Source organism: Salvelinus sp. IW2-2015, linkage group LG32 (assembly GCF_002910315.2).
Source record: "Salvelinus sp. IW2-2015 linkage group LG32, ASM291031v2, whole genome shotgun sequence".
Taxonomy (NCBI): domain Eukaryota; kingdom Metazoa; phylum Chordata; class Actinopteri; order Salmoniformes; family Salmonidae; genus Salvelinus; species Salvelinus sp. IW2-2015.
In genome coordinates, this window is record NC_036871.1 from 22,859,602 (window position 1) to 22,883,408 (window position 23,807).

Sequence of the window (23,807 nt, forward strand, 5' to 3'; positions counted from 1 at the left end):
TTGACTTACAGTGCATTCGGAAAGTATTCAGACCTGTTGACTTTTTCAACATTTTGTTACATTACAGCCTTATTCTAAAATTGATTAATACATTTTTGCAAATATATTAAAATTGAAAATGGAAATATCACATTGACATAAGTATTCAGACCCTTTACTCAGTACTTTGTTGAAGCACCTTTGGCTGTGATTACAGCCTCAAATCTTCTTGGGTATGACGCTACAAGCTTGGCACACCTGTATTTGGGTAGTTTCTCCCATTCTTCTCTGCAGATCCTCTCAAGTTCTGGCACAGCTTTTTTCAGGTCTCTCCAGAGATGTTTGATCGGGTTCAAGTCCGGGCTCTGGCTGGACCACTCAAGCACATTCAGAGACTTGTCCCGAAGACACTGCTGTGTTGTCTTGGCTGTGTGCTTAGGGTCATTGTCCTGTTGGAAGGTGAGCTTCGCCCCAGTCTGAGGTCTTTAGTTTTCATCAAGGATCTCTCTGTATTTGCTCCGTTCATCTTTCCCTCAATCTTTCCCTCTCCCAGTCCCTACCGCTGAAAAACATCCCCACAGCATGATTCTGCCACCACCATGCTTCACTGTAGGGATAGGTGCCAGGTTTCCTCCAGATGTGACGCTTGGCATTTAGGCCAAAGAGTTCAGTTTTGGTTTCTTCAGACCAGAGAATCTTGTTTCTCATGGTCTGAGAGTCCTTTAGGTGCCTTTTGACAAACTCCAAGCGGGCTGTCTTGTGCCTTTTACTGAGGAGTGGCTTCCGTCTGGCMCCTCTACCATAAAGACCTGATTGATGCAGTGCTGCAGAGAATGGTTGTCCTTCTGGAAGGTTCTCCCATCTCCACAGAGGAACTCTGGAGCTATGTCAGAGTGACCATTGGGTTCGTGGTCACCTCCCTGACCAAGGCCCTTCTCCCCTGATTTCTCAGTTTTGCTGGGTGGCCAGCTCTTAGAAGAGTCTTGGAGGTTCCAAACTTCTTCCAATTAAGAATGATGGAGGCCACTGTGTTCTTGGGGACCTTCAATGCTGCAGAAATGTTTTGGTACCCTTGCCCAGATCTGTGCCTCGACACAATCCTGTCTCGGAGCTCTACAGACAATTCCTTGACCTCATGGCTTGATTTTTTGCTCTGACATGCACTGTCAACTGTGGGACCTTATATAGACAGGTGTGTGCCTTTCCAAATCATGTCCAATCAATTGCATTTACCATAGGTGGACTCCAATCAAGTTGTACAAGCATCTCAAGGAGGATCAATGGAAACATAATGCAGYTGACCTCAATTTTGAGTCTCATAGCAAAGGATCTGAATACTTATGTAAATAAGGTATTTCTGTTTTTATTTTTTTATTTTTTTACAAAAAATTCTAAAACCCTGTTTTCGCTTTGTCATTATGGGGTATTGTGTGTAGATTGATGAGATTGACTTAAACAAATCAATTTTAGAATAAGGCTGTGACGTCACTAAATGTGGAAAAAGGGGAAGGGTCTGAATACTTTCCGAATGCACTGTATTCTACATTTTGTTGTGTTACAGCCTGTATTCTAAATGGATTTTTTTTTWAATTCTCTCTCTCATCTACACACAATACCCCGTAATGACAAAGTGAAAACATGTTTTGTGAAATCTTAGCAAATGTATTGAAAAATAAATAGAGAAATATCTTATTTACATAAATATTCACACCCTGAGTCAATACATGTTGGAATCACATTTGGCAGCGATTACAGCTTTCAGTCTTTCTGGGTAAGTCTTTAAGAGCTCTCTCAAGTTGGTTGTTGATCATTGTCCTGCTGAAAGGTGAATTTGTCTCCCAGAGTTGGAAAGCAGACTGAACCAGATTTTCCTCTATGATTTTGCCTGTGTTTAGCTCTATTCAGTTTATTTTTATCCTAAAAACTTGACTGCAGTTCCTCCTTCCGACACCGCCATAACAACCGCTATGCGGATGTCTGCTAAAGTGGATCTGATGAATAGAGCCCAAAATCGCTCTGGATAAGTGTCTGCTATAAAAAAAATATGATTAAATAAGTACTGAACCAAACTCACTGGAAAGTGAGCTAAAAGAGCGCAGTTTGGGTTGAGACAGTAACAGTGAAAAGAGTACACAGCCTCAGCACAGGATGAACCTTTTTCAGAAAACGCTTGTGAGATTTCTAACTGTGTGCCAGGCTGCCAATCCAGACAGTAATCTAGCGGGAATTCTGTTATAAAGTGATCCTGTTCAAGTTTTTTTTTTAAATGCCTGTGGCGTAGACCCTAAATATTGGTCCATACATGAAGAAGGGCTGTCCACTTTTAAACAGCAACTGACCTAGTTCAGTTCTACAACCAGGACTGACCAGAGCCTACTGTACTATTTGGTTGTTGGCAGAACAGCTAATCTGCTCACCTCCGAGATAACATAAAGACTAGGACGTTATCTTCAAGCCGATTTAAGTCAAAACTGTAACTAGGCCTCTCAGGAACATTCAACGTCGTCTTGGTAAGCAACTCCAGTGTATACTTGGCCTTGTGTTTTAGGTTATTGTCCTGCTGATAGATGAATTTGTCTCCAAGTGTCTGTTGGAAAACAGCCTGAACCAGGTTTTCCTGTAGGATTTGGTCTGTGCTTAGCTTTATTCAGTTCCTTTTTATCCTAAAAAACTCCCTAGTCCTTGCTGATAACAAGCAAACCCATAACATGATGCTGCCACCACCATGCTTGAAAATATGAAGAATGGTACTCAGTGATGTGTTGCGTTGTATTTTTCCCAAACATACCGCTTTGTATTCAGGACTTAAAGTTCATTTATTTGTCACATTTTTCGCAATTTTACTTTAGTGGCTAATTACAAACGGGATGCATGTTTTGGAATATTTTCTATTCTGTACATGCTTCCTTCTTTTCACTCTGTCATTTAGGTTAGTATTGCTGAGTAACTACAATGTTGTTGATCAATTCATTCGTTTTATCCTATCACAGCCCTTAAACTCTGTAACTGTTTTTAAGTTACCATTGGCCTCATTGTGAAATCCCTGAGCGGTTTCCTTCATCTCCGGCAACTGAGTTAGGAATGACGCCTGTATCTTTGTAGTGACTGGGTGCTTTGATACACCAGCAAATGTGTAATTAATAACTTCACCATGCTAAAAGTGGATCTGATGAATAGAGCCCTAAATCACTCTAAATAAGATCATCTGCTATAAAAAAAAGTCTGAATAATAATTAAATAAACGCTGAACCAAACTCACTGGTAAAGTGAGCTAAAAGAGCGCAGTTTGGGTTGAGACAGYAACGGGGAAAAGGGTACACATCTTCAACACAGGATGAACCTTTTTCAGATAACACTTGTGAGATTTCTACCTGTGTGCCAGGCTGCCAATCCAGACAGTAATCTGGCTGGCACTCTGTTATAAAGTGATCCTGTTAAGGTAAATATAGCCTGTAGCATAGACCCTAAATACTGGTCCATACATGAAGAAGGGCTGTCCACTTTTAAACTGCAACTGACCTAGGTCAGTGTTTCAACCTGGACTGACCAGAGCCTACTGTACTATTTGGTTGTTGGCAGAACAGCTAATCTGCTCAACTCCAAGATAACATAAAGACTAGGACGTTATCTTCAAGCCGATTTAAGTCAAAACTGTAACTAGGCCGTCGTCTTGGTAAGCAACTCCAGTGTATAGTTGGCCTTGTGTTTTAGGTTATTGTCCTTCTGAAAGGTGAATTTATCTCCCAGTGTCTGTTGGAAGGCAGACTGAACCAGGTTTTCCTCTAGGATTTTGCCTGTGTTTAGCTTTATTCAGGTTTATTTTATCCTAAAAAACTCCCTTGTCCTTCCTGATAACAAACTCCTCTCTGGCAACTGAGTTAGGAAGGACGCCTGTATCTTTGTTGTGACTGGATATATTGATACACAGCAAAGTGTAATTAATACATTAATACCATGCCCTAAGCGGATCTGATCTTTTTGTTAATTATTTACGCCTCATAAGTGTTTTTAATCTTATTATAACAGCCACTTATTTGAATGTTAATACATTAACGTTACTACATTATTTTGCATAAGGCCCTACTACACTATTTACTACATAGCAGATCAGGGTTGCCTGGTTTTAATTGTGTACTGATTTGATATTGGGAATTAAGTGTTACACTCATAAGTAGTTTAGCATTGACCTGACATACAACATATTGCTAAAGGCTTACCAGTTCAGGGGCCTACTTCAGAGGCCTTCTTCAGTTGACAGCATCAACTAAGGAATCAACTACGGAAATTATGTATTGTTTAATTAAGATCAGGACCAGGGTCTACCATACACAGTAAGCAATCAATCATTTCAAGATCTGTAGATTGCAGCTGAATTTGCATAGCCCCCCCCCCCCAGAACAATCTGTAAATCCAGCATTTGAACTTGCCATTATTTTTTACATCTAATTTTCTCATTATACTGAGATCTTGAGTTTGATTGTTAGAATTATCACTGTGTAATAGAGTGGATAGGCATGTGTGAGGAGCAATGAACAGAAGAGACTTTTAAGAGGGCTGTTTTTGCCACCCACATGATCACATACAGTACAAATCACTAAGACTATGGAGCTCAGACAAGCGTGGGAACCGCACTGTCAAAAGGTGCATCGTAAAACTGACACATCCAAGCTACACCCAAGACTTTAGCTGCTTCTAAAATAATATCAATCAACAACCAAAATAATGTGAATTAGTGGCAAGAAGTGTAGCTATACACTGTGAAGGAAAATGAGGGGGGAAAAAACGAATGTAAGAGGCCATGTTATTTTTACTGAATCCAATTACCAGTCAGTTAAAACAGATCTAACAGCAGCCACAGCCAACCATAGATTAGGGTCATGGACAAATGTTGCACAACTAGTGGGGGTGGGAGGTAAGGAGGTAATGTCATGAAGTCACTTTTATGGGGAATCCCCACGTTACTGTAGGGACCAGATTTAGGGTATGGGTATTGAATATGACGCAAAACCAGTATATCATAAGACAGGAATGCAATGAAAATGTAGTTGATGTGGTTGCACAAAATCAAAGATATGTGGTTGTACAAATTCTAAATAATCTGTAAATTGAGCTTTAGCTATGCAGACCGAGAAAAGTCAATACTAACCTACTAAATCTGTACTTTTATCATTCAAGACTTCTGTGTTTGTTCAACTATGCATTTTGGGAGAGAGAGAAAGAGAGAGAGAGCAGAGAGAGAAAAAGTGAGAGAGGAGGATAGGGAGAGAGAGGGAGAGAGAGAGCGTGAGGACTGATTAAAGGGATTAAGTAGCGTCAGTTTAGACAATTCTTCTCTTCCACATCGGTATAAGGAAACAAAATGATTTACAGCAGTGGAATTGAAGATTAGGGTATCAGCACAGCAGGACGTAGACGCTATCTAAAATAATAAAGTGCCTTTTGTTCAACAGCATTTTGTGGGACAACTTTGGCAACAAATGCATTGAAGAGATGAATTCTCAAGCTGTCACACCATTGTTGGCTGTTGCCATTTGGAAAGTGAGAAATACAGAAGGCAAATGAAGAGCTGATGAGAACAAGAGGATCCTTTGAGGATGACAAAGTCTTTAATGTCCTTCTAATACTTCAGAGAACAAGCTTTATTGATGGATTAAAGGGGACATTCTGAGACATCCTCCTCAAGTGGCTTTTGAACCAGAACAAATGTGAGATCATGTTCCAGTTAGGGATCATACTGACTTCTGCTTTTTCAACAAGACCTAGCTAAGTATTTACACTTTGAATGAGAGAGAATTGGTCAGATGAGATTGGGATTTTGGTGCCTTGTTCTTGTTGTTGTGGTGGATTCTAACCCGGGAGTTAAATGGTGCTGATCATAGAGGACTCAGGTGGAGGTGGAGGGACGTTGTTAAAAGTTCAGCAGAATGGGATCTCTGGAGGCCAGGCGGGGGCCGTCAGGGGTCCCATAAATGAGGAGTTGGAGGCGGTTGCAGGCGACAAAAATGAGGATCCTAATGTGGGAGACAATGAGGATAACAACTATTATGATGACGACGACGATGATGTCTATCAGGAATTTGAAGAGTTTGACTTTGACACATTGCCAGATCGGCCAGAGGATACCAGGAGTATCGCCTCTGATGACTCCTTCTATCCACCTGATGAGTCTCTCAAATACAGGACTCCCAGCCCAGTCACCCCGGAACCTCTGTCTTTCTTCATGGCCTGCTCCAATAACAATTCCATCATAGTGAAGATTATGATAAGGCAAGGGGTGACAGAGGAGGAAGTGAGAGAAACAGATAAGAACAACAGAGTATGTTTGCATTGTCATTAAAGAGATTAACTAGTCAATGTTCTCTGTGATTTAGAGTATGTCCATATTATCAAGTAAAGGCCAACTGTACAAACTTATAACATGGTCTCTGTTTCAATGTCCACACAAACATCCTACTTAGAATTAAGCAATGTATAATGCTTTCTAGGTGGTATGCTAGTATGGACATTGGAATATAGATCTTTGTAAAGCCGGTTTCCACAAGATCAGGAATAAGCTTTATGTTGATTTGATATGAAAGACAGCACACATTTTAGGCTTTTTGCTCCTGTATCTGAATTTGTACTAGACATCCAAACTGTGCCATTTCTGTGGACAGTGACAATATCAGAGGAATACTCAGAGCAGTTGGTTAAGCCCTGGAACAGATGGGGGGGGGGGGATTGCATTTTGAGATGGCGTTGAAGCAGCTCGTAATCACGGCTGAGCTTTTAAAAGGTTCACCCAAGATATCAGGGTGCAGCAGGACAATACTAAGAAAGGGTTGGTGCTTCAAATCCCCTATTCTCCAGACCATTAATGACCATCATGGGTACGCAACAGGTAGACATTGGGGTTAGGCCTAATGCAATTTTGGTTGTGTTTCTCACTGCTGTATCCTCATCAGTGGTAAAGCAATAATACTAGGGATATAACATAGCAGCCTACACATTCAGTGACTACTATTGCGCATTATGTTCAAAAGGTGTTGCATGTAGATTCCATAGAGAGTAGTTCCGTGATTTTCCTCAGCATCTGATCAAGCTGAGAAACAAGGCTTACCCACTGACCTTTTAAATCCCTTCAACACGTTGTGAAGAGACAGACTAATACAGTATAAATACGTGGAGAAGTCTGCTGTCATGCTACACCTACAGTAACGGTACGTGTCTGGATGGATAAATGCAAATGTCCTCAGTTGTTTCACGTTACATCCTACACTGGCATGACATGAGCCCTAATGTGTGTTTGTATAGATGTTAACAAACACACACACAGCAGTATTTTTAAATCAAACACTGAATGCGGACTGTTTGAGCAGAGTCTTTACCTTACTTTGGCAAATCTAAAACTGTACTTGTCTTTTTTCCAATTGACTCAGACAGATGATGTTCTCTCATGGGTTGTTTATAGATGGGGTGTTGAATATGGAATCTTTCAGTTATAATTCCTCTTTGGTCCCAAAGCTTTGGTATAGGCCTACCTCAGACCTTTACCTTAGAGTTGAATATGGAAGCCATAAGCAGTGAGAATACTGGAAGCTCTGCTGATCCTTCAGGTTTTCATGATTAGTGGGCAAAATTCTTTGTTTACGGTACACATTTTCTAAGGAGTTTTCTTCAGATGGCTTAATCGTGATTCGTTGGACAGTAGCCTTGGTGACTGGGCATTTCCACAAATCCATAAACTGGGTCACTGAGCCACCCTTGTATACTGTTCCCTATACGTCATTATGCTATCTTACCATAGGGCTGGTGGACTGTGATTAGTACTGTAGGCAGCAGCAGGCAGATGGTTCAGAAAGCTCCAGAAAGACTATTAGCTGAGACTTAACTTGGAATTCCCTTGGGGATCATTAGGCCTGTCGGTTGGGGATCATTAGGCCTGTCAGTTGGGGATCATTAGGCCTGTCAGTTGGGGATCATTAGGCCTGTCAGTTGGGGATCATTAGGCCTGATGGTTGGGGATCATTAGGCCTGTCATTTGGGAATCATTAGGCCTGGTCAGTTGGGGATCATTAGGCCTGTCCGTTGGGGATCTTAGCCTGTGTTGGGGATCATTAGGCCTGTCAGTTGGGGATCATTAGCCTGTCCATTGGGATCATTAGGCCTGTCCGTTGGGATCATTAGGCCTGTCAGTTGGGATCATTAGGTCTGATGGTTGGAGGATCATTAGGCCTGTCAGTTGGGGATCATTAGGCCTGTCCAGTTGGGGATCATTAGGCCTGTCCGTTGGGGATCATTAGGCCTGATGGTTGGGATCATTAGCCTGTCCAGTTGGGATCATTAGCCTGTCGTTGGATCATTAGGCCTGTCCGTTGGGAATCATTAGGCCTGTCCATTGGGGATCATTAGGCTGCCATTTGGGATCATTAGGCCTGTTCATTGGATCATTAGGCCTGTCATTTGGGGATCATTAGGCCTGTCCGTTGGGGATCATTAGGCCTGATGGTTGGGGATCATTAGGCCTGTCCATTGGGGATCATTAGGCCTGTCCGTTGGGGATCATTAGGCCTGTCCGTTGGGGATCATTAGGCCTGTCAGTTGGGGATCATTAGGCCTGTCCATTGGGGATCATTAGGCCTGTCCGTTGGGGATCATTAGGCCTGTCGGTTGACGATCATTAGGCCTATCGGTTGGCGTCTCTGGCTATAAGTCACCCTCCAAGCATATACGTTTATCAGTGTTGCTCCAAGCATTTGTTTATTTTGATAGATAGTTTCTATTCTACCGTGTCAACACAATTCTAACACCACACACCTAGAACTAGACTAGCTGTTAATGTGCCTCAAAGAGCAGAGCTATTGATCCAATTGACCATGTGAAACAACCGTGGTTGCATAATGAGCACTGAGACCACGGCCTTAAGACCATAAGGCTCCAGGGAGTGTAACAGTGGCAGAGTCTTGGGTTGGTGAGCTTGCCTTGTGTCCTTAGTTAGCTACATCGTCATTTGTAAGCACTAGCAGCAGTCACGCCTGAACTTTGAGATCTAATGTAGACAAGTGGCGTACCGGTAGTTGTGTGACGTACTATACCTTATGTGCAAGGTCAAATGTTAGAGTTGAACAGTACAACACTGTGCGTCAACAGATTTACCTTAAGGGCAGTAAACATACATTGTTGTCATCCAAAAAGAGAGATATGTCACTGACCTTTGCACGTGGTTTGTGTTTTTCAGAATGGGCTGATAGTAGCCTGTTACATGGGCTGGGTGGATGTGGTCATAGCGCTCTCTCAGTGTCCCCACATCGATGTCAACTGGCAAGACAACGAGGGGAATACAGCCCTCATGACAGCTGCTCAAGCAGGTAAGAATCCACAGATGTTTCAAAGTTGAAGGTTTGTTGGTTCCTAGTACAGTATATTTTGGGAATGTGTCAACACAAATATGATTATTCTCAATGAAAACAGACAGATTAAGCAAACAGATGTATTGATCTGGAAACAATGAGTATAATTCCACGTGGTTCGTTGTGAATAACACATTTGGTTTATTTTTTAATGCCAGGTCACATTATGATATCCAGCTACTTGATCAACTACTTCTCCAACCTGGACCTAGAGCGTAGGAACTGCCATGGATTCACAGCTATGATGAAGGCAGCCATGCAAGGGAGGGCAGATGTTGTTCGTTTGCTCATGTTGTCAGGTAGAGCTAAAATATTTAGTATTTCTATGTAATTTTTTACAATGTTTTCATTGTCTTTATTTTGTTGCTGGACTGCCTTTCTCTATCTGTGTATTCCCTATAAAAGGAGCGGACGTGGAGGCGAGGGACTACGGGCGCAAGATGACCTCCAGGGAGTGGGCTTTGTTCACATGCCGCTACGAGACGGCCTACCTGATGATGCGTCTGATGGCCCAGCCGTGTGCCGAGCAGTTCTGTGAATCCTACAAGCTGGAGTGGCCCATGCTGCAGGAGCTGGTGGCCCAACGCCAGGAACCCAAGAACTGCTGGCAGAAGGTAGCAGACAAGGCCTGCTGTAGGTTCTCCCTCCGCATGAAGACGGACCCTGTGGACGACGGTGTGATGGACTACATGGTGCGCATCACCACCGCCCTGTCCAGCCCATTGATCGCCACCGCCTGCCACACCGTGGCCCTGAGAAGCCCGCCCTGCATTGGGAAGCGGCGCTATGCTGTACCGGAGATCCTCAGGAAGCAGCGAGTGGACGAGCTGAAGTGCCTGGGCCCCGACCGGATCAACAACTACAAGAAGCTGTTCAATAACTCCCGGGTGCAGTTGGTTCCTAAGAAGACAGACCGGAGGGCCAGCTTGCAGACCCAAATGTTGCAGGAGGTTGCGGTGGCCGGTACGTCTGCCCTGAGGCGTGCCAGCTTGCTGCCCCTGAACATGATGAGGAGGAGCAGCGTCAGGCCGGGCATTGTGATCCCCAAGGTGAGGCTGTGCAAGGCCCCCTCGGGGCCCGCCTCCGAGAAGAGAAGGAAGAGCAAGGACCCTGCGCTCCTCCAGCTCCCCAAGTGGAGGTACAAACAGGCTAAGGAGGAGAGGAGGAGGCAAGAGGAGGAGGAGAAGCAGAGACGTTTTCCCACAGTGAGGAGGCGGTGAAAGAATTGAGCTATGAGGAGAGGGCAAAGAAATGTCAGGAGCCTTGGGAGGTGAGCCAACCTTTTATTACAATTGGTTCTGAGCTGAAGAGTTGAAGTGATCACCTGCATTCGAGATTTGAGGGACTTTGCTACTAGATTATACTGTAGCCATGGAGCACCATGTCTTCCTGTCCTACATTTGGGTACTCTGTGTTGGGATGGGAACACTTGGCTTGAACTGTGCACTCACTGTGAGGAATTAATACTTGAACTTTGATCCAGATTTATTTTTGTATGCATTCTTCAGATTATGACTATGTTTGATATTTCCATTGTAAAAGGATAACTCACGCTAACACAATATTACCTCTGCACATTGTTTATTGTGTCAACGTTTCAGTCAGACATCCCCCCAAAATACTGACACCTACTGCATATTTAGGTTTATCTGAATGTTAAGGATATTCTCAAAGCAGACAGTACACTAATCAGTTGGATGTTTCCTCAACTGTTAATAAAGGATACATGTACGTACACTCCCCTATATATACTCCAGCATTTTGGAACAGAATGTTAGCTTTAATTTGAGGGTATTTTCATACATATCTTTTTTACCATTTAGAAATGATTGCACTTTATGTATCTAGTCCACACCCCCCCATTTGAAGCTGTCATAAATATTTGTACAAAATAGTGATGTGATCATGAATAGATATAAGGAGGGCTATGGCAATTTCTACTGTAACACTGAAGGAGCAAAACCATATTCTGCAGGGTAATGTGATTGCACAATACAGATATAGCAGGACAGGTGGGGAATTATCCATTAAAAGAACACAGCAAGGGCTGTTAAAGCTATGCCAACAGAACACTGAGCGATGTGGAGTGGGATGTTCCGGTGCCAAATGAGCCTCTGTCAGCTTGCCCAGTCGGTACTCATTCAGGTAGATTCAGCTGGAAGAATGCAAATTGACCGTTTGACTGGACAATTAAAAAGGTGACTCAAGATTAACTCAATGCAATGAATAGGTGATGTAGGTCTCTAACAGTCGGCTAAAACTATTTGGCTTCCTATCAGTCAGCAGAAGGCTATATTACGTAAAACAATGCTCCTTGTCTATGTCACAAAGGCAATCCACCACAGGATTCGCTGCCCCTCCACAGGAATATCAGTGAATATTGAAAATGGTCCAGGTGATTATATAACTGCTCTACATTCTCTGCAGCATCACATATTTGCATAATCACAACATTACATAATGTTAGCATTTTCACATTGAAGAAGAGAGAAAATTAAACATTTCGTTTACTGTTCCAAACTAATATCAAATTCATGGGTCAGTATCTTGAGCACATTTCTGCTTAGTTGCATCGGTGTCTGTATCTGCAGTGTGCATCGCAGTAGTACTAGGGTCGTCACTAGTTACCACAGCCAAAAAGTCATAAACCCCGCCTATTTCTAAAATGTATCTTCTTAAAATGTGATTTTAAACCTAACTCTAACCTTAATCACACTGCTAACTTTATGCCCAAACCTCACCTTAAATGAACTAAAATTACCTTTTTATTATTATCATTTAGATAAATGAACGTTTAGATAAAGCCAATGCTGACTTTGTGGCTGTGGTAAAGAGTGTAAAACAATACTAGACCAAAGACATGTAAAACTAAACCAAGATAGACCACAGCCCAACGTTTCAAATGGGAACAAATGAGTCATAGTGGGCTGAACGAGCAAGGCCAAGCACGAGCTAGCGAGATCCCATTGGCGCGTTTCCATTAGGGAACGCCTAGTCTGTAAAGTGCGCGTGTGCAATAACTCAAATCGCCTTTGCGCTCCTTCTAAACAATGATACAAAAAAAAACTTTGGCAAGGGGTAAAGTCTACAAAACTTAGTCCACTCTGTTCGTATGAGTTCTAGTTTTGGGAACAGAAAACTGTATTGATATCAAATGTTTCATCGATGAGAAAATTAGCAGAATGTCGGCCAAAATCCATCTCGTTCAATCTTAACCCACTGCCGCCCACTGGGCTTCCTTTCACTACCATGTTTGGTAGTGAGTGGAAAAGCCAAGCGGATGCATCACATTCATACATCCTGGGAAATATCTGTTCTATCCGTGACTAGGCCTTGCCGAGTAAAATGGCAGACCTGACCTGCATGAGGAGAGTTGTCCCCAAGATACCCACTAGAGGGCACTGCAGACTGGTCCAAACTGTTGACATTGACATACAGTCAGGCTACATACCGTATGCTCCTTCCCAGCACACAGGCCTCAGAATGATGGATTCTCCCAGGATTAGCGAAGCAATTAAAAATTAAAGGGATACAATGGAATATTCCATCGCTTACATTCTAAAGTATAGATCGCTTCTTTTCAGATACACTAATGCTGTATCTGGCACAYTGATGAAAAATGTTAGCATTTTCACAGAAACAGCATAGGCTTTCTTGTGCCTTCATTCATCCATTCATAATCTATGTTCTTAGCTTTTAGAGTGCAGTTTTGGGAGCTGTGATGATCCTAAGGCAGATGACAGAGAGAGGCCATGCCACACATTTCTGATGGGTGCCACAGTGGCACGACAATGGATGGATGGTAAACTCGGATTTAGCATTACCCAACTAGGCCAGCAGCATGGCAATTAACACCTATCACAGTGGTAATTTCACAAGGCTGCAGCTCACACAGAGCTGTCAGCATTACCTCCACTCAATGTCACAGAGAAAACATTTAGAGAGAAACTGTAAGGACACCCCTCAATCAGTCTGCTGCCCTCAGTCCCCTGGCTGAGCTGGCTGTGGAGGATTTCTACCAGATTTTGATTGGCTTGAAACTCTTCACTAAACCTTGGGAATAGGAAAATGCGGATTGGAATAAGAAAACAAATTCTTTATAAAAAATAAAAAAAATACTCTCAAAGTAACTGTAACATGCTACTGTAACTGTCGGCACGTCTAATAAATATTGGTGTAATTTTGAATTTGCAGAATGCAAGCTACAAAACAAAGCTAGGAGCTTTGTACGGTGGTTTTGACTTCTTAACAGTCACATTCCATTAGCAAAATAAGTTCACTGCACTGAAATAATTTGGGAAGTGTCTGATTGGAATGTTAATTAAAATCTCACTTTTTTTAAATTCCAGCGTGTTACACCGGTCTGTCTCCCTTGGTTACAGGGGAAGTTTAGGAAACACTATGTTCTGAATCTGGAACGTCACCTCATCAAATCACCATTCAGACACACAGGGCATTGTCTCATCCACAACCGTGTCTCATCCACAACCGTGTCTCATCCACAACCGTGTCTCTCCCACAATGTGATTGCAGATCAAACTTTATATTTGAGTTGAGTTCGGTTACTTCAAAGAATCAAAATATTTTCTCTGTTACTTAACTATATACACATATTGATGTAGAGGAGTAAACATCATTATTCTGGCTGAAGCAAAGGTTTTCGAACACAGTGAGCACAGACAGACCACACAAAGAGTTTTTGCTAACGAACAAACAACCCCCAAAACAGTGACTCTTAGATGGTCAGTTTATATTGTTGTAGCAGTTGCAATCTGTTGAGGCAATAAAAAGTTTCACTTCTATAAAACACGTTGTCTAGCAACAAAAAGGTTACTGACATAGTTCAATACAGTTTGTCAGGTATGCCTACTTTTCACAAGGACTGTGTCTGTTTTCAGATGCTAACTAATGAAAAGGGGGATCGTTTTAGGATATGTTGAACCATTTCGGTGTTTGCATCATTTATTCATTGTTCAAGCATCTGAAGATAACCTAGAAACTTCTAAAACGATATGTAGGGGAGACCAGAGCTCGTTGTCAACTTTTAACATACATTTTTTCTCTCTCCATTCAGTTTTAGTGTGTAGTCTACCACTATTTTATTTCACATCGACTTAAATAAGATTTGTTCATGCATTAGTGGGCAATGTCATATATTTTTCTCTATGTTGCCACATAACATTATTGTAACATTTGATCAAAGGAGGACTCACTATGAAACCGTGTGTCATGCTGGGGAAAGGTTGTTACAGGGTTTGTAGAAAATGACCACTTTTTTCTTTGACAGATAAACACACACACAGACTTGATCATCAGCTCCATTGTTGATAACTGTTCACCACATTGACAAGTTTAAGGAAATCCAACAAGGATAAAGGGGATCATTTTCTTAGTCGGTGATGAAAGACATTCACCTGTGACAATTTCAATATTCAAAGCTAGGGATATGAAGTGGCAAAATACATTCTGTAAACACCAAAATACAAAGTTCTGTAGATATAACTTTTAGCACCTTGTCTTGTAGTTATGAGGTCTGTGACAACTTCCGTAAATTGTGGATATTCAGCCCCTGGTCTCCCCTATTTCTCCTAGCAACAACATGACTACACAAAGTCAACATTTTAGTGTGCAGACCAGAACATGAAGGTGAACAAAATCCTACATGTATTTTTTTTTTTTTTTTTTACAAGTCTTTTCCATAATGTTGCTGCTTTAAGTGACATCCACATCCCCACATAAAAAGTATATATTTATATTTATATAATATATATTCATACTCTATTAACAGTTTAGTCTACCATGAACTTAATTCCCACCCATCTCTGAAGAAGAAAAAAAACGGACTTTCTTAATTAAACATTGATTATTTTACAACACAGATTCAACTAATTTGTACATATTTGGAGGGAATTAAGCTCTCAAAGATATTATTTTCGCCCCCTGGTAATGTTCCAGTCTTGTTACAGTGTATATATAGCTTTATTCCATTGAAACACATAAAAAAAGCATTTACAAACTGGCATCATTAGAACCAACAACTTGCTGTTGAATGTAAACTTCAACAGAAGTTCAACATTACCCCTCAGCTTGGATATAACCATGTTTGGCACATTTTAAAAAACTGACAATGAGCACAATTCACTAGGAGGCTTGTGGAGGAAAAAATGTGTTTTCATGTAGCACAGCATTTTAGGAAATAAAAAGTATTTTGAGTATATCTACCGTCCATCCGTAAACTGTTTTAGGCAGTGGAAGAGCACCAAGGGAGTGGAATGATGCTGTTGAGCCGCTTAACTCATTTAGGTCCACCAATTCACATAATCAGATTAGCAATAACTTTGAAATCCGTCCTTCATTTTGCTGCGAAAACATGTTTCATTGCTTGTAGCGGTTTGTTTGTGTGCAGACATTGTACTCTCTATTATCCCCCAGAATGTAACAGACAGACTAACATTATGCTGAGACAATAAGGAAAGGGACACAGGCAATTGTGTAATATACACAATGCACATGTATCTCCGTAATGTACATCAAATACTTTACATCAGAATTAAGGATTAAAAAAGTAGAAATAAAAAAAGAATTATAACAAATCAAAAGATACAAAGTCTAGAAGCAATTATTTTGCCCAGAGATTATACTCCTTACACACAACACAGGTTGAAGCCGTACGTTAAAACCTAATAAGAGTTTGTGACTGACAACTATTCTCTAGCTTGTGTAAATGACACTTCATTTTCTTGTGCTTCACATACTAATCTCTTTACTATACCACATATTTACAGTTGTCTTCCTTCTAGAATACTGCTGATCATTTCCAAGATATTCCGCTCCTCACACTCCAACGCTCCAAGCTTTTGGTGGTGAACCCATCATTTAATACCTTCCTTTTGCCTTTTGTGAGTTGTTTCCTAACAATATCCTGCTCTTTCTTTCTTCCTTTCTATCTTTCCCTCCTTCCTTCTCTCTTTCTGACTCTAATTCAATTCCTTCTGCTCTGTGACTCTCTCTCTCTCTCTCTTTCTTCAAAGACACATGGGCATGGGACCTCTCTCTCTAGGAYAAACTAAACTCGCTGAAGAAATGTCTTGTAGTATGCATGCACATGCATGGCCTGTCTGTCTTAGTCTCTCTCTCGGCTCCTCTCCCCCATCACAGCACACTGCTGACGACCAGTCCTTCCTCTATAGTCCACTAGACCCAGGAGTCCGGGGAGGCTGGGTAGTGACTGGTCTCATAGTTGAGTTCACTGTAGGGGCGGGATGCTGAGTAGAAGTCCACATAGTTGCCCGTGGACTTGAGGCCCAGGTGCATGTTCAAATCTGTGGCCTGAGGAGGGCGCTGGTGCACCTGGTCCTCGTAGAACGCCTCCTCAAACTGTACGCCAGGAGGGTTCTGGAACGGAGGGTAGGGCTCCTGGCCTGGGTTGGGCCCCTGAGCAGAGACCTATGGAACACACAGAGGTTAGAGCACTACTCTGCTACTGGAGAGAGAGTACCTAACAGTGAGTGTTGCTCTTGTAATAATATCAAGTAATTTCTTCATTCTTTACCTGGTTGTGTTTGATGTCATCACTGGGAGAGACGTAGGCTCCTCGGAACAATGTTGAGGTTCCACTTGAGATTTCAACTATAGGTGGGAGAGAAACAGAGAGACGGTATGTGGTCATTGTTACCAAGTTGATTATTATAAAATGACCAAAAGGCTTCACATAGGTTTTAGAGTACACCTTATCTGATGAAAACACACTGACTCCAGAAACGAAGAGGAAACTGACGGAGGCCTTGAAATTCCTTCCTACCTGCCATGGTGTCTTTCCTCGAAGTGTGCTCACCCTTGTTGCCATGGTAACTGGCATTGGTGCCCGTTGACTCGTAGTCTGTCTTCCTCTCCTTAAGGCTGATCATCTCTCGGGGAGAGGCAGGGGCACTTGCTGCAAACACACAGATGACACATCACGTACACCATTAGCAGGAAAAGACGTTTGACATCCACTTGACTCCCTTCGTCATTATTAATCCTCCCACTCTCCTACATTGACACATTCTGTTGATACAAGGCAAGGAAGCTGAGAGTAAAGCAGCTGATGACATCATCAGATAACGTTACTGTGCCATAAAACGGCATGAAGAAAACATGCATGTAATGAAAACAAATACATAGGCCTAACTAAGCGGGGATCTAACATCCAGAAATAGCTCTTCTATGAAATCTTTACTTAGAGAGTTTATTGCTTTCTAATAGGATCCATTAAGTTCAGCATTTCCACTTTGAATTTCATTAAACTCCAATTAGAGCACCATGTAACCTTAATGTCCCGAACGGAATCGACAAACACCCTCTCGTCCAAGAAGAACCTCCTATAATCACCATTAAACGCAGCCAATGGCTGGCTACAATACCAGGTTCTAGGTTTTAATAACAGTAGTACCAATACCTCTTACATTTACATTTTAGTCATTAAGCAGATGCTCTTATCCAGAGTGACTTACAGTCAGTGCATTCTGACAACTATTCAGGTTTGTAGACGTATTCTGCATTGGCCCTAACTGCCCCCAGAGCTAACTGTGCCTCCCAAGGTCTCTTCCATGAGGCTGCTGTGGTAACGAACAGAGACACAGCTGTGGCATTCAAACCAGCCGTGAGGAAAATCTGCTGGTGTATGTCATCCGAGTCATCCCTCCATCCTCCTCCTTTCCTCTCCTCTTCTTTCATCTTAAAGGGTAAGTGAGTAACTGGCAGTTGCTTATTAGTGTCTGTGCACCTCCATGTCTAAGCAGACACCACCTCATTCTTCATTCATCCTATCTTTAATCTGAAATATTACTAAGCTTCCCAATTCTTTTTGTCTGAAATGCATGGACAATTTTGCGGGGGAATGTCTGGCAATTAAAGCTCTAAAGTCTTGTGAGTTTGCAAAAAATGTTCAATATTTTAATACTATGGGGTAAAGATAGAATACACTAACCTGAGCGATTATTGGGAGATGTCCGTACAGGCGAGATGGATGGGGTGCGGGAGGAAGAGTATGGTCTTTGTCTATCTCTTTCTATTGTAGAGGATGAGCCAACAAAATGATACTGAGAATATCCATCCTGGGGGAAAAGGAGATGCATAAGGGAACTAACAATAATGGACTGATCTATACTGCTTACTATGCTGTAGGATCATACTCTATGACCATACTGTAAGATCTAAGATAATCTGGTCAAATACAAATGGGGTTGGAACTATACACACATTTAAATGAGGCAAAATCGAACAGGAGAACATTACGATAATGACTGGCTATCCATTAAAGTAAAGCATGCAACACCTGTCTTGCAGCTGATTTCTTTTCTCCCCCTCTCAAAGCCCTTAAACCTTCCAATTCTTAATCTGTCTTTCATTAAAGCATGTTTATCTACTCTCCTCAGGTCAACATTGAGAGATTCTTTAGTTCATTAAACTGCAGCCCAGAGGGATTCCAGCTTTACTCTCACTATCAATTCATACACTTAGTGAGCTTGCTGAACTGTGTCACACATGATGCATGAACTGCTGTACAGCATACATTTTTGCCCTTTACCTCCTCTCTCTCTCTCTCCCTTTAATAAAACTAAAAACCAACTACTCAAAAATGTCTAAGAGGACACTCCAGAGACTAACGCGTTAAACTTCCAACAGCGCCTTTGGCAGAGTTCTTGTGGTGGCAGCAAGTTCTTTGTATTACACACCTTTTTGTAGAGACTGCGAAGGTCTCTGTACTGCCACATACTGTTGAGGACTTGAGAGGCTGCTTTCACCACTTTGGGTGTGTGTCTGGGAAGAGAAAAACTACACTTTAGAACAAAATGTTCTAATCTAAAGGTATTGAATGCTCGCTGCTGGATGAAAGGTCACTAGCACAAAACATTCAAAAACACAAATTCAATAACAGAAAAAACTAAGCGAACATTAAATGGAAACAAGGTCATTCTGCACTTCAGCACCATAGTCATTCTTGCAAAGAAAACAAGAAAAATTGGAATGGATAAACACAATTAGCAGAGGCCCCTCTCTCTCACACAGCACCCATCCTCTCCTCTATCTCAGCACAGCAACTCCACAAGCCACAAATGTCAGCGCTAGAGGTGATTCAATTCACACCAGAGATATGGAATAATCATCAAGTTATGACATCATAGCACTGCAGATACTGTATAGCAATACTTCTCTTCTCTCAAGACTCTTAAAGAGTGTTTTGTCATTTCTTCTCAATGGGGCAATGCATTCTTACAGCTGTCCAGAGTCCCTGATATGTGGCAACGTTGAGTAAGTGCATCACAGGACTATGAGGAGAGATAGCCAATTACAATACCCAATTACCTTGCAAACTAAAAGATCCTAGGGAGAACTGTTTTCATAAAATCCCAAAACAGAAAACCCACAATTAGCTACATTTAAAAGGCATTTCTTTACACTGGTGAGTTATAGGGAAAGCGTCAGAAAAACATCTGCTAAAGTACATTCAGAGGGAAACTAACAGAACAGTGCTTATGCCCGATCAGCAGTTCATTTACATTAGGGTTGAAGGTTAGGGTGAACAGAGTCTGTCTTGATAGTGGGATAACATGTTATATAAAGTAGCTGGCCAGCACGCATGCAGCATTTGGTTCCAGGTTAGAAGATGAGAGTGAACACACTATGACTTCTGGACACCTACTTCTCTCCTTTGCTCCTGGCGATACCGATGAGTTTCTCGATGCCTCCAGCGTCACGCAGAGCCTTGGTGTTCTCCATATTCTTAGTGATGACCTCGTGCAGGGCACAGCAGATAGCCGTGATGGTGTCGTCTGACATGGTCTTCCCAATAGCACCGGCAGCAGTCCCACCACTGCTGTTGTTGTTGTTGCCCCCGGGCAAACGGTGGACCAAGTCTCTCATTGCATACTTGCCTGTTGTGGAGAGAAAAAGCCCTCATGGTTCAGTTCTACTGTACATGAACATTTAAATCTATGTGCTACCATTTAGGAAACAGATTCTGAAAACCATGGGTACAATATTCTTTGATTTGATTTGAAATAAATATGGCAAACATGCTCTCCACAAAGCAATGTTCTGTTTGTGACCAAAATACCTTGCAAGTCACAACAGCAATATAGGGGAAAGGGTAACAAATGGTCAAGATATCAGAAACTGATAAAGACAAGCAGTATTTACTAAACTTCACATGATATGACTGCTGTCATCAAACAGTAGTGGCTTACTGGCTGGTCTTTGACCCCTTGTCTAACCTTGTCACCACCCTATGGACACTCAGCAGGAGAGCCTTCAAGATCAGAGATGTGCACAAGCCCCTTGTCCTATAGAGGCTACGTCCCCAATGAGCACTGAGTGACTGAGCTAAAGTGGCTCTCTTGACTTGACAGGAGAACAATAAATACTGCACTTGACACTGAGGCATCTCACTTGAATCATTTTAAAAAGACAGTGCTCTAAAACATTGGATATACTATGGATAATAATGATGTTTCAGCATTTACAGTTTACAGCATTTACAGTTTACAGTAGTACAGTACCCCTATGGAGTTTTAGTCACAGACTAGATAGGAATAGAGAGAAGGATAGAGTAAGAGAGAGAGAGTGGAAGGAAAGATGGGTATYAGCATATGCGAAAGGCAGGAGAGAGAGAGAAGAAATTCAGAGCACGGTGCTTTTAATAATTCACAATACGGCCTCAAACTCCCTGCCTGACATTCACAGCTATATGATGAGGCTTTAATACATTGTCTGGTCAACGGGTCTTTTTTAAGACCCTGCTCAGCACTCATACACGACTGTAGGCCTGAGGACACTACATTTGCAGCTGGGATGGAAATGTCAAGCCCCTGACGTTTAAAAGAAAGGCCTGGGAATGGGAACGACAGGGGCGGTCTAGTCCTGCCAGTGCACAGTCACTACGCTGCGATTCATAGTAAAAGCATTAGCAACTACAGCAGATGTTTGTAATGTAGATAAACAAAGAAACAGACAATCCTTTGGAGCACATTCCATGATATTCAAATATAATATGCCCATTTTAGCAGCTATGACGTCAATAAAAAATGTAATATGATAATTATTTTTAAGAAGCATTCCTCAATAAAATACAATTCTAAACTAAAGCTATTAAAACTACAGTAAAAATCCCACTAAGTATACCCCATCATTGCTTTACAAAGTTATTAGATGTGTCATATTTAGCCAGACATAACATTGGTTTAACATGACTTAAGCATGTAAACAGATACTTGTGGGTTACTCCATCCTATCAACAGAGTAGGACGTCTGAAGGCCTGCGGCTCTATGACATGATGCACACGTCTACTTAACACAGAGCACCAGCCTGAGACGGCAAGAGCAGTTGCTATGGAGATGGAAGGTCCAACAGAAAACCACGTTTATTAGAGAGATCAATAGTCTTTTAGTGCTGTTATGAGGAGAATTTCAACCATGTGAACACAGTCCACAAAGAGAGCTCTGCACACCCATCTCAGCAGAGAAAGATGATGGTATAGCTGGCTGCAGAGAAGTGCATGGATATTAGCATATGCACACACGCGCACTCACGCGGGGGCACACACATGCGCACCAAACACACAGCAAACACGCACAGAGAAAAAAACATTTGAATGTGTAAATGTCGAATACTGAATAACTGACAGCCGAACTAACCGATGAGGTCTTTGTTTCTGACGTCTAAGGCCATGTTTCTTAAAGCTGTGGCCACGGCACACACCACCCTGTCGTTGTCAATCCTCAGCAGCTCCACCAGGATGGGCAGACCCTTCTCTTTCCTCACTGCCGCACGGATATACACAGACCACTGGAGAGGAGAGGAGACAGAGTCACACATCTTTATGTTCTATGCTATCAGTCAGAGTAGGATGACCATCTTATAGGATCTGGTATCTCTTTCTTAACTAACATTACAATAAGAGAACAGACCAATGACTTAGACCATATCTATCTGTAAGAGTTATGGCATCTTGGCAACGGCAGTTGGACAGCTCTGAGGAGGCCATAGCTTACTGTACTATTCCAGCTTTCTTGACTAATACAGTGAGTTAACAGTCACCAATTAGCTTCAGGAAGTTCATTTACATGACAGTGTGAACAGTTAAATGGCTGCCGTTGAGCAGCTCTATTGACGGAGACCATAGCTTACTGTACTGTGCTGTACCTTCCAGCTGCCTGCAGCCAGGTTCTGCAGGGCCCCGGCCGCCCCCTCCAGGGTGTCTGGGTTGGAGCACTCAGACAGGAGTGTGAGGTAGGGCTTGACGATGGTGGGGTGCCACAGCATCTGAATGCCTTTGGGCGGGTCAGCAGAGTCCGGGTAGGGCCCCACACCATCCCACTGGGTGACACAGGATGGTGGAATGTTACTACTGGCCAATACTACAGGCATAATACGGGACATCAAACTGTTTGGCAACACTGCTTAGTGCCACTGAAAATTGCTTAGTTATCACAAAACAGTGAAAAGGTGGAAACATTGAATATGGTTGAGACTTGAGTGACAAGTGAGTCACACATTGCTTTTTGAATTATGAACTTATAGGATAAACATAATTAAGAATGAAGTAGTTAGTTAAAATCTCTGGGGCATATCTCACATACAAAATCATCACCACCAAGCCAACCACATGAGCATCTAATGTATGCCAGAGTAGATGAGTTGTACAGCCAATAGCATAATCCAACTCAGATGATAATCAAATCTTGGCTTTAGCCTGGTTATTGTCCCAGACATGGCAGAGAAAACCATGATAAATCTCTCCTCTTCACATTATATTTATGTTATTTAGCAGACACTCTTATCCAGAGTGACTTACAATTAGTCCATTCTTCTTAAAATAGCTAGGTGAGACAACATATCACAAACGTATCAAGTACATTTTCCCTCAAAGTATTAATCAGCAAAGTCCGTGCTAGAAGGAAAGGTAAGTGCCATTTTTTTTATGAAGGGCRTGTCAGGGGTGCCGTGAGATAGAGATACTGAAGATATATACTCTTCAAAGGTTTCAGACGTTTTCGGAAGATGGGCAGGGACTTTTGACTTTAGGGAGAAGCTTGTTCCACCATTGGCGTGCCAGTACAAAGAAGAGCTTTGACTAGGCTGAGTGGGGGCTGACTTCCTGTACTGGTAGAAGGGCCAAGAGACCAGAGGTGGCGGAACAGTGCTCGGGTTGGGATGTAGGGTTTGAACATAGCCGGAAGGTAAGGAGAGGCAGTTTCCCTTGCTGCTCCGTAGGCAAGCACCAGGGTCTTGAAGATGATACGAGCTTCGACTGGAAGTCAGTGGACTGTGCGGAGGAGCGGAATGATCTTAGAAAGGTTGAACAACAGGCGGGCTGCGGCATTCTCTTCAAGCCCCTCTTTCAGAACTAAACCCAGTAAATGAGTAATTATCCATAAGATAGACCCCCCTCCCTAGCC

At 42.2% G+C, this 23,807-nt stretch overlaps 2 protein-coding genes across 10 annotated transcripts in view; one reads left to right on the plus strand and one right to left on the minus strand.

Moving 5' to 3' along the window:
- Nucleotides 1-5,352: 5,352 nt before the first annotated feature.
- Nucleotides 5,353-11,572, plus strand: LOC111957077 (ankyrin repeat domain-containing protein 33B-like). The gene is made up of 4 exons (XM_023977802.2): nt 5,353-6,295; nt 9,197-9,326; nt 9,527-9,667; nt 9,774-11,572. Exons 1-4 carry the CDS (start codon nt 5,843-5,845, stop codon nt 10,586-10,588), a joined length of 1,539 nt encoding a protein of 512 aa, XP_023833570.1. The 5' UTR covers nt 5,353-5,842; the 3' UTR covers nt 10,589-11,572.
- A 2,529-nt stretch (nt 11,573-14,101) lies between these two features.
- The window catches only part of LOC111956711 (catenin delta-2), a 145,832-nt gene continuing 136,126 nt past the window's right edge, over nt 14,102-23,807 (minus strand). For 5 of the 9 annotated variants that reach the window (XM_023977244.2, XM_023977248.2, XM_023977247.2 and 2 more), the window contains 8 exons: nt 22,537-22,725; nt 22,044-22,194; nt 20,053-20,284; nt 19,085-19,169; nt 18,337-18,463; nt 17,170-17,301; nt 16,921-16,997; nt 14,102-16,814 (listed from right to left, as the gene is read on the minus strand). In XM_023977244.2, the coding sequence (XP_023833012.1) occupies nt 16,563-16,814; nt 16,921-16,997; nt 17,170-17,301; nt 18,337-18,463; nt 19,085-19,169; nt 20,053-20,284; nt 22,044-22,194; nt 22,537-22,725 (1,245 nt within the window). In that variant the 3' untranslated portion in view covers nt 14,102-16,562. The remainder of the gene's footprint in view (nt 16,815-16,920; nt 16,998-17,169; nt 17,302-18,336; nt 18,464-19,084; nt 19,170-20,052; nt 20,285-22,043; nt 22,195-22,536; nt 22,726-23,807) is intronic. The other 4 variants (XM_023977249.2, XM_023977245.2, XM_070436808.1 and 1 more) reach the window with 2 other exon arrangements.

Excerpts from the sequence above, each read along its gene's own strand:
- LOC111957077 (XM_023977802.2), top strand. The coding sequence starts at position 5,843 with ATGGTGCTGATCATAGAGGACTCAGGTGGAGGTGGAGGGACGTTGTTA. Across the intron at positions 6,296-9,196 it reads AAACAGATAAGAACAACAGA|AATGGGCTGATAGTAGCCTG; the intron begins GTATGTTTGCAT and ends TGTGTTTTTCAG. Across the intron at positions 9,327-9,526 it reads CATGACAGCTGCTCAAGCAG|GTCACATTATGATATCCAGC; the intron begins GTAAGAATCCAC and ends TTTTAATGCCAG.